We start from the raw sequence: 16,243 nt of genomic DNA on the forward strand, positions 1-16,243 counted from the left end.
ATGGCAACACGTGGAAAACATCATGACTCTGCATCGACCTTGGAGAGTTTTGAGTCACAGGTATGTAAATGTATGTGGTCAACATTTGCAAACAGATCCGTGAAACAAAAGATTGTGTTTTCTCTTTTCTCTGTTACCAATTGTGTTATTGTTTCTCTGCAAGATTAAAACATTAGGTGTATAAGTCCATACTCGCTACCATGGAGTTGAGCCCATGCATTCTAAGGCTAAGATAACTAAATCATTCTAGCTTGTGCTTAGCTATCTGTCCAGAAAAATGCCATGTCATCTAACTTTGCTCTATCTTGCAGTTGCACTCACTAGACAGGCAATCCTTTTCTTTTCTGCTGGCTTTTAGTTGGAGGAAGAGTGGAGTCCACCATATTTGCCCACGCTGACTTGTTTGACCTACTTTTAACCAAAACATGCCCCACGGTGGTCACGTGATATTCAGCAATCTCTGGAATCGTAGATTGCCGAAGCAGGACGCATTTTATCTCAACAAAACATTTACACATAGGATACATGTGTGCAGCAGCGAAATATCTCAAAACTCCAATAGAAATAGAACATTTTTTGCCCAGAATTCAACTTCGTAGGCAGAAGCTTTAAGCGGAGAGTAAGAGAAAAAATTGAGGAAGGGGAGGAAAAAAAAAAAGGCCTGGAAAAAACCCTCAAAGAGTGAAGCATCCTGTTTTATATTAATTTACTTTATTTAAATTTTCCCTTTTTCAGTCATTTTGCCTCTTTCTACTATGAAAACAGTTTGTTGGAAAAGTTCTTTTGAATAAATATGTGAATTTAGCATTTTTAGACTATGTTTAATAATCCAACAATACAAGGAGCTGAAACTACCAGATGCTGTCAGAGAAACTAAGCAACCAAGTGTCCAGTAATGCAAAGTCTCTGTTAAAATTAGTCTGTCCAAGAAAGAAAAAAAAAAGTGGTTATTAGTAAATCTGTAGTACTTTTATGATAGTAGAGAATTTACATCTGATAAGATTTCTTTTGATGGTCTGAAATTAGTCAACCCCAATTGAACGTGTCTTTAACATGGGTGTGAATAAAAGAAATTACCTGATATTTTGTGCACTCTTCTAACACTCTTCTTGAAAAGGCCATCAACATCATTCAAGGACTCGGAGCACATAATGTGATGAACTAAAGAGGACTGGGGGGGGGGGGGGGGGGGAATTAAATTAAATCGCTAATTTAATTTTGAATTATGTCAACAGTTATGCAGGTAAAGCTATATGATGTGGGGGAGAAAAAAAAAAAAAAGTACAGTGATATCAGGTTCCAGAAGGGCACAGTGATGTCCCTTACAGTGTTTATCACTTTCTAACCCCAGGGGACAGTAGTGGGGGGAAGACAACATTAAAGTGCAGTGTTATGAACATCTGTAAGTACTAAATTAAACTGATGGAAAGAGTGAGAAAAGTTTGTCCACTCACAGTCTCGGTGCTTTCAGAGGATCCAGAAGGACTGTGGGTTTTAGTGGGAGGGGACACACTTGATCTTATTCCACTCAACCTGTTCACCACCTCATTCCTAAATTGAAGAAAGTTTCTGTTTAATGTGCTCACAAATAATGACAGTATTTTCTGGTCCATTAGTTAAGTAAACCTGCACCTCTGTGTTGATGGTGTACTGGAGAAAGAATCTGTGTCCGCATGGTTACTGCTGAGGCTAGCATTCTCTGCCAAGACTGTGTCGTTCTGCTGCAGATGCTCACTGGATGGGCTTAATGCAGATGCAACACTGCTGAAATTTATCCTTGATTTCACAAAGTGGAAATTATCTACTTTTTTAGAACACTGAAGACATTTGAATTTGAGATAATTAAAAAAAAAAAATTATATATTAAAAAAAAAAAATCAGATGATAGATATAAAATCAGATGATAGATCAGAATTTCAGCTTTCATTTCCTGATATGCATTTCTAGAGGTGTTAAACATGGTACCTTTTGTTTGAACAATATCACATGTTTTCCATGTGACCGAGGTGTTTCTTGTTGCCCAAGTTTGCTGTTAGACTACTTAAACAATTAATAGCTCTGAATATCTACACGTGATTTCAGGCATGGGTTTTACCTGTAAAGACTATTTATTGTTAAAAAGGATAAACTAACTGGAAGACTGTTGAGCTGTCTATAGGAGAAATGCAAGCAATTTTGAAGTTAAGAAAAGAGGGAAAATCAAGCTGAGCCATTGCACAAGCATTGGGCATAGCCAATACAACAGTTTGGAATGTCCTGAAAAGGAAAGAAACCACTGGCGAACTAACAACCAGACATGGAACAGGTATGTGAAGAAACAGCAACTGTTGACAAAAACATTGTGAGACTGTGAAGAAGGGGGAACCTCCCCAAAAAAAGGAACAGTCAGTGACATCACTAACAACCACTACAGGAAGGGGGTAAAGGCATCAGCCCACCATTTGAAGAAGACTTAGAAATAGAGGCCATATCATAAGATGCAAACCACTCATCGGCTATAAGAATAAAAAAAAAAAAAATTTGGAATTCACAAAGAAATACAGAGAGATGAGCCACAAAAGTTCAGGAACCAAGATTAACCTCTACCAAAGTGATGGAAAGGCCAAAGTGTAGAGAAAGAATGGATCTGCTCATGATCCAAGACACACAAACTCATCCGTCAAGCACGGTGGAGGTAGCGTCATGGCTTGGGCTTGCATGGCTGCTTCTGGAATGGGCTCGGTAATGTTTATTTATGATGTAACTCATGATGGTAGCAGCAGAATGGATTCAGAAGTTTGCAGATTCTGTCTGACAATTTACAGAGAAATGCATCCAATCTAATGGAGAGGAAATTAATCATACACAAAACAATAACCCAAGCCACACTGCCAACACAGCAAAGGACTTCATGAGAGGGAAAAAGTGGAAGGTTTTAGACTGACCAGACCATAACCCAACTGAGAATGCATTTCACCTCCTGAAGAGGAGACTGAAGTGAAAAACCCCTAAAACAAACAACTGAAAGAAGTTGTTGTACAAGCCTGGAAAAGCATCACAAGAGAAGAATGCAACAGTTTGGTCATGTCATTGGGTCACCAGCTTGATGCAGTTATTGCAAGCAAGGGATCTGTACCTAAATATTAAGCGTTGTTTAATTTACTTTGAGTCTGTTTCAATACTTTTGTTACAATAAAGACTGATTGTTCTGATGCAAAGATGTAAATCTTAGGAAATGAAAGCTGAAATCTTGAGACATCATCTCGTTCGTCTTTTGAAACAAAAACAAAAATTGGCCTTGCCATTCCAATACTTTCAGAGAGGTCTGTCCATCTACATGTTGGCCTTTCTCAAACTGTTGCCACAAAGTTGGAAGCACACTGTAGCATTAATATTTCCCTTTGGTGAAACAAAGGGGCCTTTTTCCAGCATGACGACAATGCCCTGCTGCATGGAGAAAGGGCCATACAGAAAGTTTCCCCAATACTGGTACTGAAGAACTCAACTGCATGCCAGGCCTTCTTGCCCAACCTTAACAATACTCTTGCGGCTGAATGGGAACAAATCCTCACAGCCATGCACCAGAACCTAGTGAAAACCCTTCACAAAAGAGTGCCGTTATTGTAGCAAAGGGGGAGACCAACTCCACATTAATACCCATGGTTTTGGAATGGGATGTTTACTGTTTGGGAGTGATTTTCTCCTATTACTTCTGAAATATTTGCTCCAAGTTCTTCAAACTGGATGGATGTTTGTTGACTACAACTTTCAAACAGTGCCGCAGATTCTCAGTGGGATCTGGACCTGGCCACTGTAGAATATTCACCTTTTTGTTTTTAACCACTCCTGCATTGCTTTGGCCTTGTGTTTGGGACTACTGTCCTGTTGGAAGGTGAAGTTTCTTCCAAGCTTTAGTTTTTTTTTTCTTAGCAGACTGTAACAAGTTGTCTTGTAATACTCCCTTGGAGTTTGCACCATTCATTCTCTCTTCAATTTAGACAAGAAGTTCTGAGGATGGAAAGTGTCCCCAGAAAGTCCCCCATGTTGATTTTCTCCCCAATTTAGTCATGGCCAATTCCCACCCACTAGACAGCTCTCCCATATCACACGACAGCTACCAACCAAGGAGGACGAAGGCATACTTCCTCCAAGGCATATGACTGCATCTTTTTGAACTGCTTGCTCATGCAATGTTGGGGCAGCCTAACACACTCAGTATGTATGAACTCACAGATGCCCATGATTGGCTGGTGTCACTGTATTTGACAGGGTAGATAGAGTATGCCAAAATCAAAAATGTTTTCAACAGAAACAGAAGGTTGTTACTCAAAGTCAGGTAATCAATAAAAAAGGATGGAAAAGGATAAATTACAGTTTAACTGATTCTTAAATGTTGATAAAGTTTCAAAATTGACCAATATGCACCACTTTCATCATGTTAGATGGCAGCAAACAAACAAATTCCTGAGACAAAGCGTTAGTTGTCGGAGATTTTAATATTCACTTCAATAACCCAGAAGACCCTTTGAAAACAGCGTTTGTGTCCATTTTAGATTTAGTAAGGGTGAATCAGAATGTCATAGGACCGACCCATAACGGTGGTCACACTAGGGCTGCTCGATATTGGAAAAAATCAATATCACGATTTTTTCAGTAAATATCGATATCGCGATTTTTAAAACGATATTTATACACCTTTTTTTAAAGCCCTGATCATCAACACCTGAGGCACCGGGCCACATTTTTATAGTACAGGCCTCATAGGCTACCTGTCAACCCTTCCCGTTGTACCCTGAAACGCCTTTTACTTAAACTATTTACTGTGCAAGCGCGTACTTTGCATAGGTCCTATAGCCTGCACAAGGCTCACGTTCTCCTCACTCAACATTTCCGATCACAGAGGATGGAGCCAGCGCTGGTATTACCAGTGATTACTGTGTAACGTCCACACTGGCTCGTAGCCAGCCAAGGATAAAATCTCTCTCTCACACACACACACACACTACAACGTAAGCTTGTGTGTTGTTAAGACACCAACATTAAAACACGCACACACACGGACTGGCCATCGGGAGTAGCGGGAGTTTGTGGGCCGGCGGAGAAAAAAAAAAAAGTTGCGCGCTGGCCTTTAATATGATAAGCAATGTTAACAGTTTCTTTAAGAAACTGTTAACATTGCTTATCATATTAAAGGCCAGCGCGCAACTGTAATAAACAATGTTAACAGTTTCTTAAAGAAACTGTTAACATTGCTTATCATATTAAAGGCCAGCGCGCAACTGTTTTGTTTTTTTCTCCGCCAGCCCACACTGAACCACCGGGAAAACTCCCGCTACTCCCGATGGCCAGTCCGTGTGTGAACACGCACAATATAGAGACAAGTCCTTAAGAATTAACATACATGAAAATAGCTCAGCGGCATGTAAACATTCCCTGAAAGTGTAGGTGGCACTGCGGCTAGATGCTACGTGAAATGGCACAAGGCAAACACCATGCGTCGCTCAGTCAACAGACAAAATCCACGAACCCAATAGTCCTCCTACTACTGTGGGTTAGTGTTCTGTGGCCAAAAACACCCTATGCACAGTCATTCCAAAACATCCCCACTAGTTGCAGGTTATGTCTCAAATACAGATATGCGTTGTGGATTAAGCGATCTATTTTCAAGCATCAGGCTTCTCTTCCTTCATCTTCCAAATGTGGACTCCGCTATCTTTTTGGCATGTCAGCATTGAAATACCATTTGCAGAGATATTTCACTCGAAAAGTAAAAGCAACACATGATTAGGGCTACATGATTAGCAGGGGGACACCGTTTTAAGCGCACGGAATTTTAAAAACAATGTAATTACATCTGAGTCCGTCTACATCGCGCAATAAACCCGTCCTTAGCAGAACCTACTTCAAAGCATGATGTGAGCTGCAGATGCACAAGTCAAAATCAAATGAACCCAAGTAAACATGCCGCGGCGGGCAACATTAATAACCAAATTGCCTTACCTTAAAACGCTGCCTTGACCACAGGACGACTCGCAATTATTCCACTTAAATCCACACGGTTTAACACATCTAACACAGCTAGCAAGCTGGATATGTGCTAATATTGTTGTGCTTGTTTTCTTCCGTAGATGCCATTTTTACATTACCCAGTCCCACATCCAAAAATATGACATAAATATATGTTAATTGTATTATTATAACTATTAGCAAGCAAATCAAACAACATATTAACAAATCAATATATCAAATCACCCGACACGTATGAAAACAGAAGAATTGATTTTTTACTGTTGCGGAGATATCGCGGGAGTAGAATGGATGACGTATGCAAGGCTACGGTGTGCCTTAGGGGACAGAAGGGTTCGTTTTACCTTACTGTCACGTCAATGTTATTGTTGTTTTATTGCCATTGTAGAAATATTGTGCACGTCCCTTTCGACAAATGACAAAAAATCGTTTCATATCGATATTATGAATTTTGATATCGTTTGACACCAATATCGATATCGCGATAAAAATACGATATATTGCACAGCTCTAGGTCACACCCTCGATCTAATATTAACATTCGGGTTAAACGTAGAAAATATAGTCACACTTCCACAGTCTGAAGTTCTTAGATTATTATCTCATTCAAAATGTGTCCGAGTAATAATATAATGCACCTCACCACGTTACTGTATTAAATGTACATTCACGTCAACTACTGCACAGAGCTTTATAAATGATCTCCCAAAGTTAACTTTGATTGGGTCACTGTCAGCCCCTGCAGAACTTGATCAAGCTTAGAGTCAACGTTCCACTATACTTTAGATAATGTAGCTCCTCTTAAAAGGAAAATGACCAGAGAGAAAAAATTAGCACCCTGGTATAATGATGACACTCGCACTTTAAAACAGACCACTAGAAATTTGGAACGTAAATGGCGTCAAACAAAATTGGTAGCATTCAAATTAGCATGGAAGGAGAGCTTCCTGATGTAGAGAAAAGCTCTTAGTACTGCTAGATCAACATCTCTCCTCCCTAATAGAAAAATAAACAAAAATAATCCTAGATTCCTATTTAATACTGTAGCAAAATTAACCAGGAATAAGTCCACTATAGACACATGCACACCTGCAGTACGTAGTAGCAACGACTTCATGAATTTTTTAATGACAAAATTGAGAATATCTGACAAAAAATTCAAACTACTAATTTAAGGGTCAGACAATGTAAGAGACCCTGTAGTTAACAATATAACCATCATATCAGCAGTTAGAATGTTTTACTCCCCTTAGATCAGGGGTGGGCAATTATTTTTTCCATGGGGCCACATGAGAAACAGAAAATTTTGTGGAAGGCCGGACCAAAAGGCTGAACTAAATTCTGCATAATATTAATTGTATTTCTTTATATAAAGCAGTAAATAACATTGTTTTTACAAGCTGCTAAGACTGGTAAGAGTATGGAAAAAACGAGGTTGCCTTCCAAAAAATTTCATTTATTCAATCAAATTTCCCAAAACAATGGTTAACAAAATGTGAACGTTTGTACCATTTTTTTTCAGTCACATTCACCCCAAAACACAATAAAAGACAAATCACAGTATTGTCTTTCTACTCCAAATATCAAGCAAGATACATCATATTATAATAATTATGCCCACATTTGTAGTCTAATCACCTCATGTGACCTGCTCGCAACAAGATCAATTCGGTGTAGGCATCAGATCTACAGATCGGCTCGGGCTCCGGCGCCTGCTGGTGACGTCACACTATGTGATTGGCTGGACCGTTTGAAGGATGGCGTACAAGTTTGTGGTTGGTCTGGACAAAATACGGACGTAGTTATCATGGGATTAGGTTTTGTGGGATTTCATCTCATTTTCATGTCACGCGCATTGCGTTTTTGTTGAACACAACTTCAAAAATAAAAGCAATGCACATTCAGTCCATGCATGAGGTAAAATTAGAAAATACGTTTATTTTGTAATTTCTAATTAACCTTACACGGGCCGGTCAGAATGCAGCCCACGGGCCGTAAAATGCCCAGGTCTGCCTTAGAGAAATTGAATTACTTTCATTAATCTCTGCATCAAAAGCCTCAACTTGTGTACTAGGTCCCTTACCTACACGTCTATTCAAACAGATAATACCTGAAGTAATTGAACCGCTTCTAAAAATAATAAAATTATTCTCTTACGATTGGCTATGTACCCAAATCCTTTAAACTAGCAGTTATCAACTCCCTGATTAAAAAACCTGACCTTGATCCCTGTCAGCTGCCCAATTATCAGCCAATATCAAACCTCCCCTTTATCGCCAAGATCCTTCAAAAAGCTGTGGCACAGCAGTTATGCTCATATTTACATAGGAATAACATCCATGAAATGTATCAGTCAGGATTTAGACCTCATCATAGCACAGAGACAGCTCTGGTTAAAGTAGTAAACGACCTACTGTTGGCGTCTGATCAGGGCTGTGTCTCGCTGCTTGTGTTGCTTGACCTTAGTGCAGCATTTGATACCATTGATCATTCCATTCTCCTGGATAGACTAGAAAATCTTGTGGGAGTTAAGGGAACGGCCCTCTCCTGGCTCAGGTCTTATTTAACTGATCGTTATCAGTATGTTAATGTAAATGGTAATTTTTCTAGACATACTGAGATAAAGTTTAGTGTTCCACAAGGTTCTATCTTGGGTCCAATGCTTTTTTCTTTATATAGGTTACCTCTGGGTGATATTATTCATAAACATTGTATTAGTTTCCACTGTTATGCTGATAACACACAGTTGTATGTTTCTGCAAAACCTGATGAGAGACACCAGCTTAATAGAATTGAGGAATATGTAAAGGAAATTAGACACTGGATGCTTATTAACTTCTTTCTGCTTAACTCTGACAAGACTGAAGTACTTGTACTAGGACCACATGCAGCTAGAAGTAAGTTTTCTGATTACACAGTAACTCCGGATGACCTTTGTTTCTTCACGTGCATCAGTAAAAGGCCTCGGGGTGATTATTGACCCCAGTCTTTCATTGGAAATTCACATTGATAACATTACCCGGATAGCTTTGTTTCATCTCAGAAATTTAATATCACATGACGCAGAAAAACTAGTTCATGCTTTGGTTACCTCCAGGTTGGATTATTGTAATGCCTTACTGTCTGGATGTTCCAATAAGTGCATAAACAAGCTCCAGTTAGTTCAAAATGCAGCAGCAAGAATCCTTACTAGAACTAGAAAATATGACCACCCTGTCTTATTCACACTGCATTGGCTCCCAAACAAATTTCGTATTGATTATAAAATACTACTATTGACCTTCAAAGCACTGAATGGTCTCGCACCACAGTACCTGAGCGAACTTCTGGTCCTTTATGACCCGCCACGCCTACTTAGATCAAAAGGTGCAGGCTATCTGCCGGTACCTCGTATAGTAAAGGCTACATCAGGGGGCAGAGCCTTTTCTTACAGAGCCTTTTCTTACAAAGTTATGGAACAGCCTTCCAAGTAGTGTTGGGAATCAGACACAGTCTCAGTGTTTAAGTCTAGGCTGAAAATATATCTCCTTAGTCAAGCCTTTTGTTAATGGTGTTTATGAGGTAAAGGAGTAGATCTGGAGGGTCCTCAGGCATAGTGTGTTTTGTTAAACTGGGATGTATGGATGCTGTCAGTCCCCCACTCGCTTGCTCACCAGAGTTTGTTGACAGTGTAGCGGCTGGCTTCTTTATGTCCCGGGGCTCCCTCACGCCTGTGTTACTTTCTGGCCTTTTAATTATGCTGTCATAGTTAGTTTTGCTGGAGTCCCTGCTTGTACTCAGTGCAATATGTATACTGTTCCTACTTATTCAGGTGACACTGGGCATACCTAACAACCGGTGTTCTCTCCCCCCCCCCCAAAAAAAAAAAAAAAATCTCTCCCTCTCAGAGTTACATGTCAATCCTGAGATCGAGATGCTGACCTCTTCTGCTCCTCGAACCTGCCTGATCCATCCTGATGTACTATACCTGGTTGGAGTCTCATCACATCGCTCCTCTGAAGGACAGCCTCATATGGACAGTTGAAAGTCATACTTGGAAGATGCTCTGGACACCTACAGTAATGCTTTTATGGCTGAGGACTACAGTTGACTTGCTAACTTTAGGACTGCAGTTGTCATGAACAGTTTTGCATTCAAGTTTCCATCAATGAAGAGATATAACATCAACAAAACTGACTTCATGTTAAAACTGTTATAGTCATGTTGGCTGTTGTTGCCCAAATGAGGCTGGGTTCCCTTTTGGGCCTGGTTCCTCTCGAGGTTTCTTCCTCATGTCGTCTGAGGGAGTTTTTCCTTGCCACCATCGCCATAGGCTTGCTCATTAGGGATAGATTAGGGATAAAATTAGCTCATGTTTTAAGATCATTCAAATTCTGTAAAGCTGCTTTGCGAAAATGTTTATTGTTAAAAGCACTATACAAATAAACTTGACAAATTCTGAGATCAACCAAGTGGAAATTGCAAAATGCCAGGTCTCAGCTTTGCTAGGTTTCATTGGAACTACATCTAGAATCACATGTTGCAGTCAAATGGGATAAAAGAAAGAAAAAAAAATCTAACTTTTTGGACATGCACACCATGAGCAAGTTTGAGGAAAAACTTGAACTTTATACCAGGAAAAGCATTGCTATTGACTGTTAAATATAGTTGTCCAGGGTCTTTGTGAAGACTGACAATATAGTGAATTCTGCCAAGCACCAGGCTGGAAGGAACAAGAAGACTTCAGACACAGACAGTACCAGTCAAAAGTTTGGACACACCTTTTAATTCAATTGTTTGTTTGTTTGTTTGTTTGATTAATTAATTAATTGATTAATTGATTAATTAATTAATTAATTAAAAAAACAAACAAAACCAACTGTCTTAAAGTAATGGACATTTCTCTTTACTTAGTGGACTGGTACTTGACAATATGGATTACTACAGTTGTGGAATAGGGCTATTTACTGTATTTTTATTATTTACTAATGAATGAGCTCAAATAAGAAGACAAGAAATTCCACTAATTAACTTTTGATGAGGCACACTTGTTAACTGAAAAGCATTCCAGGTGACTACCTCATGAAGCTGGTTAAGATAATGCCAATAGCATGCAAAGCGTCATCAAGGCTACTTTGAAGTGTCTAAAATATGAAAATTTTTTTAAACACATTTTCATTTCCAAAATAATTCTGTACATAACAGTTTAAGACATGGTGTGCCTAAATAATAATAATAAATAATAATAATAATAATAAGCCATTGAATTAGGTGTGTCCAAATTTTCGACTAGTACTGTAGATCCAAACAGAACATTAAAAGAAGCCTTTCTGAACATTTCAGATTGACAGACATCATATTAAATTCATTTGATTATTTGCTTTTGCCATTTTTCATCCTGCAGCAGATTTTGACCTCCATATTCTTTACAAAATAACTACATCATGGAGATATGCAGAACCTTTATTTTTAAATACATTTCCGAGTGGATAGTATCTGCATCCCTGACTCTTGTATGCTGCATAAATGGGAATATAAAAAAAAAAAAAGTCTTTGAGAGTTAAAATTGACTGCAAAGTTGGCATTCCAGCTGCCCCACCGAGCCAGACTGCGTGACGCCACAGCAGGAACCGGTTTTAAGGCTGAGGCCTTTGACAGCTATAGACCAAAGCCAGACTCGGCAGCCAAGAGTGGTTGCAACGGACTCTTCGTTTGGATTTATTGGAGATTCTTCGGATTCCTCAGATAGTAATACATCTGACTGTGATAGTCCTGAAATTGGAGTGTGTGTATATGCTACTGCAATACACGTAGAACCGTATCAGTTCGAACCATTGGAAAGTGAATCCAATAGTAACACATCGGCCACGGAGGCCCCCACCTTACGAAATAAAGCCAGAGAACAAAGCCATTTAGAGAAGTGGTTGGAATTGAACTGACAGACTCATGTGACTCTCATTAAAACAGGTGTTACAACTTGTACTTGTTGGTACATGCATGCATGCATGCATGCATGCATTTTCACTGATAAAACGTAAAAGGCTAATTAAATAATCAGATGAACTGAGAATCCCATTCTGAAGCAAATTAAATAATCTTATACCGGTAACTTGTATTAAGTTACATGTATTAATCTAAATGCAGGTAAAACAACGAGTGTTATGTAACCAAATGAGAGTTGCATCTTACCAGTCTGTGTTCTCGCTTCTTGAAGGCCGATCTTGTGGCCGACTGTTTTGAAACAATCTGACTTTCAGTTCTTTGTTCATTCACTTTTTCCACGCAAGGGCAAGATATTGCTGAGGCAAGCATATCCAGCGGAGAAATCTGACGACTGGTCCACTCATTCTCCATACCGAGTACTCCACCATTACTGCTCGGCTCACACTCCGGGAGAACTGGTGCAACTGAACTTGCTTTCCTTTTCTTGTAGTTTTCCTTTAATTGTTGGTACTGCACCCTCTTTCAATATGGGCTTATAGCCAACGCTCCTCAAGAGATCAGAGGTTTCATACGAGTTATCAGTAAAATGTGCCCGTGAATTTCTCGCAAAACGCATACAAATCTTTGCAGTTTGAACATTCTTGGGCCATGAATGCAACATAAATCCACCTTCTGGCATGTTGCTGCACCCGCCAGCAACACATCTACATGGCATGGTGATAATTTAGCTCAAAATGGAGGAGCGAAGTTGCAGTTAACCCTGTGCAGTTAACCTCTGATCTCTTGAGGAGCGTTGGCTATAAGCCCATATTGAAAGAGGGTGCAGTACCAACAATTAAAGGAAAACTACAAGAAAAGGAAAGCAAGTTCAGTATAGCGAAAATAGCGACGAGACCGATAGCCTTCCTGCTGTGACGTCACAGATATCAAGATTATTCACTCAGACCGCGACCTGTATGAATCATTTTAATTGTAAAAATTACTATATTAGATTCATTGTTAACGCTTAAAACTATTCCTATGCCATTCTTGAGGTCTCAAGGCATTTATAAACAAAAAGTGGGGCCATGGTTCTGCATATCTCCTTTAAGCTTTCTTTTTTGAGCCACTATTACTTAATGCTAGACGGCCTTCCGATTTCATAAAAATTGGTGAAATTTAGTTTCCTCTGAAATTTGGTCATTGTGATGCGTTTTTTTCTGTAATATCTCAATCAAATAAATAAATAAAATGCCATTCTGTGGCCGGGAAGTTATTTGAAGGGATTCTCTAGCAAATAATATAAATGAAATCACTTGCTTCGCACAGTCAAGCAGACAGAGGAAGTCCATGTGCGCATGCGCTGGTTTACCACCTTCTTTTGGGTTTTACGGCAGCTGGCATCCACAGTGTTGGATTACTACCATCTACAGGTTTACCTTGATTGTGCACTGACCGTTACATCATTCTGTCGCTAAACAAACAGGTGATCATACGGAGGTGCTTGCTGACCACGATATTTATTAGTTTGGTCCTGCGTTTCCTTTCCTTCGCAACATATCTTTTCTTCTCGCTTTCCATTACTGTAGTCAGTCTTTCATGTTTCATTTGCACACTCTTGTGCTCCATTTTTCTCTCCTGCTTCAAATTTGTATCCCACAATGCCTTGCACGAATGGGGAAAGCCCACCATGTGACGCAGGACATAGTATCTTGAATTGGGTCACAGTGAAGCAGGAAAAAAAAAAAAAAAAAAAAGAGAATTTTGAGCCACATGGTTCTACATTCATTAAAGGTCCCATGGCATGAAATTTTCACTTTCTGAGGTTTTTTAACGTTAAAATGAGTTCCTCTGACCTTCTTAAGTCACCCCAGTGGCTAGAAATGTCATAATGTGTAAACCAAACTATGCCCACCCTTTGTCAACATTTGAGAATGGCGCGTCAAAATGGCGCGTTGATAGGCTCTTCCCTTTACTACGTCAGCAAGGGAGATGATCCCCACGCCCCCCTCTGGATTCCCACCCACTGTATGGATTGCCCGCCCAGCTCAAAAGTTGCCACCATAGATACGTCACTTCAATTTTGTAGTGAGGAGACCATAGAGGACACAACAACATGGCACCACCCAAGCGAGCGAAACATGGAAATTGCGCTGTACATGGATGTGACAACACAGAAAGGAGTCTGTTTTTACTGCCGACGGGACAGCCCCTGAAGACGCAGTGGTTTAATTTTATTTACTCCAATAATATGCCGTCGAGTCTACCTAAGACGGTGTATGCTTGTCGGAAGCATTTTCCTGATGAATGTTTCCACAACTTGGGACAGTACAGGGCAGGTTTTGCACATCAACTGTCACTGAAGCCTGGGTCCGTACCAAGCATCCCTGCCGCATCAGCCACAAACACCGAACAAGTAAGTGTATAACTGTTAAGTTGTTTTGCCGTGTTTTAAAATCGGTGCGTTAGCCTTGCAATGGCTACATTAGCTGTGCAGCTAACCGCTTCCTGCAGTTAGCCAGGTACTCTGCGCTGAAGGTACTCCTGCTGAAGTCGGTGATTTACAGTTTGTTCAACTGCTTGCGCTTCTGCTTCAGGGTCGGACTCCGGGTCAAAAGCGAAAGCTTGGACTGTTGCTTGACCTGCCATTGCTACTGTTCACACACAGGTAGCATGCCCGCAGCTTGGTCAAGCCCCTCCCCCCATGGCCTGCCCCTTCCCTGCCTCCATGCTTCTCATTAGCAAAATGACGCACTGGGAAAAGGGCTGAAATGGGGCTTTCTCCCAGGAGGCTATATCTACGTGCCGAGGGTTCATTTCGAGAAAGGCTGCGGATATAACATCCGGAAACCTCCACGAGCCCGTTTAAAGCATCAACAAACCACCATGCCATGGGTCCTTTAATTATTCTATTTAAAAAACATTATTATTATTATTATAATAATAATATTCATCCATTATCTGTAGCCGCTTATCCTGTTCTACAGGGCCGCAGGCAGGCTGGAGCCTATCCCAGCTGGACAAGTCGTCAGGTTATCGCAGGGCTGACACAGAGACAGCCAACCATTTACACTCGCATTCACACCTATGGTCAATTTAGAGCCACCAATTAACCTAACCTGCATGTCTTTGGACTGTGGGGGAAACCGGAGCACCCGGAGGAAACCCACACAGACATGGGGAGAATATGCAAACTCCACACAGAAAGGCCCTCGCCAGCCGCTGGGCTCGAACCCAGGGCCTTCTTGCTGCGAGGCGACCATGCTAACCACTACACCACCAGCTTTCAGTCCACTAAACAAAAATTATTTTTATGATCTACACTTGAAAAATCAGAAAGGCAGTCTAACTTAATAATCCTGTCCTATATACTGAAATCTTGCCCTTGTTTTCACCTGGAAGACTTACCTTTTGTTTGCCAGAGCAAGATCCTTCAGTCTGGGCTTTGGTATTGGTAAAGTCTGGCTGGAGTTGAACTCTGGACTGTTCAACAGCACCTCCCCTGTAGTTTCATTCTTCTTTGCTGGGATGGCACCATGCCAATTTCAAGAAGAGGAACTTATTAGACTTACTGTATTTCTTATTTAAATGTTTTGTCTCTTTGGTTTCCCACTAACCACTAAACAGGTTTTTGTCAAAACTAAATATTACAGTTCAACAGGTTTCTCCTTTTCATGCTTTTTCTCTAAAATAGCAAAAGCACACTGTTGTCTGGTATCTGTTTCCTGCACTTACTGGGAGGGCGCTTCCTGAGTGAGGCTCGCACTAGATCATGCCCAGGAGCTGTGGAAAAACGGTTAACCCTCTGATCATAGAACCATTCGCCTGTACACTTCTTTAGGTCCCTGGGAAGGAACACCAGAAAAGTATTTCTATTAACTATTAACCTGTCCCACTAAAATCAAATCTAATTTTCCAGTCCACCATGCCTCTGAGCTCAGAGAGACGCATTGCGTGTTTATACTCACGTCTCTTTGGCACACACACTACACAGCCAGAACCCTTTGGCTCGGACAGTGCGACAGTTTTGGCACACTTGGTGTTTACACACTGGGCACTGGTTGGAGTTGACAGCTAGGTGACCCAGGGGCTCCTGACAGCGTCCACAGCTGCGCTCACTGTAGTTGCCACTGCTGCGCTTTGCACCCTTCCTCCTGATGTCCAGCAACTCTGCTTTCAGTCTCCTATAGATCAAAAGTAGATTTAAAAAAAAAAAAAAAAATGTCTATCACACTACAGTCAGTGCCCTTTCGAAAAATTTTATTCATCGGACCAGGACTGGATTGGTATAAGCTTTGCCAAACTGTAAATATAACTATTTAAATATATGTAGTGG

The 16,243-nt window shown here is 40.5% G+C and overlaps 1 protein-coding gene across 5 annotated transcripts in view; it reads right to left on the reverse strand.

Moving 5' to 3' along the window:
• Window positions 1–16,243, reverse strand: part of sytl4 (synaptotagmin-like 4) — a 42,465-nt gene that overhangs the window by 18,631 nt on the left and 7,591 nt on the right. For all 5 annotated transcript variants that reach the window (XM_060927544.1, XM_060927540.1, XM_060927542.1 and 2 more), the window contains exons 3-8: window positions 15,876–16,091; window positions 15,643–15,752; window positions 15,316–15,430; window positions 1,633–1,743; window positions 1,455–1,551; window positions 1,078–1,171 (exon numbers count right to left, since the gene is read on the reverse strand). In XM_060927544.1, coding sequence (XP_060783527.1) covers window positions 1,078–1,171; window positions 1,455–1,551; window positions 1,633–1,743; window positions 15,316–15,430; window positions 15,643–15,752; window positions 15,876–16,091 — 743 coding nt within the window. The remainder of the gene's footprint in view (window positions 1–1,077; window positions 1,172–1,454; window positions 1,552–1,632; window positions 1,744–15,315; window positions 15,431–15,642; window positions 15,753–15,875; window positions 16,092–16,243) is intronic.

Source organism: Neoarius graeffei, chromosome 8 (assembly GCF_027579695.1).
Source record: "Neoarius graeffei isolate fNeoGra1 chromosome 8, fNeoGra1.pri, whole genome shotgun sequence".
In the NCBI taxonomy this organism is placed as follows: domain Eukaryota; kingdom Metazoa; phylum Chordata; class Actinopteri; order Siluriformes; family Ariidae; genus Neoarius; species Neoarius graeffei.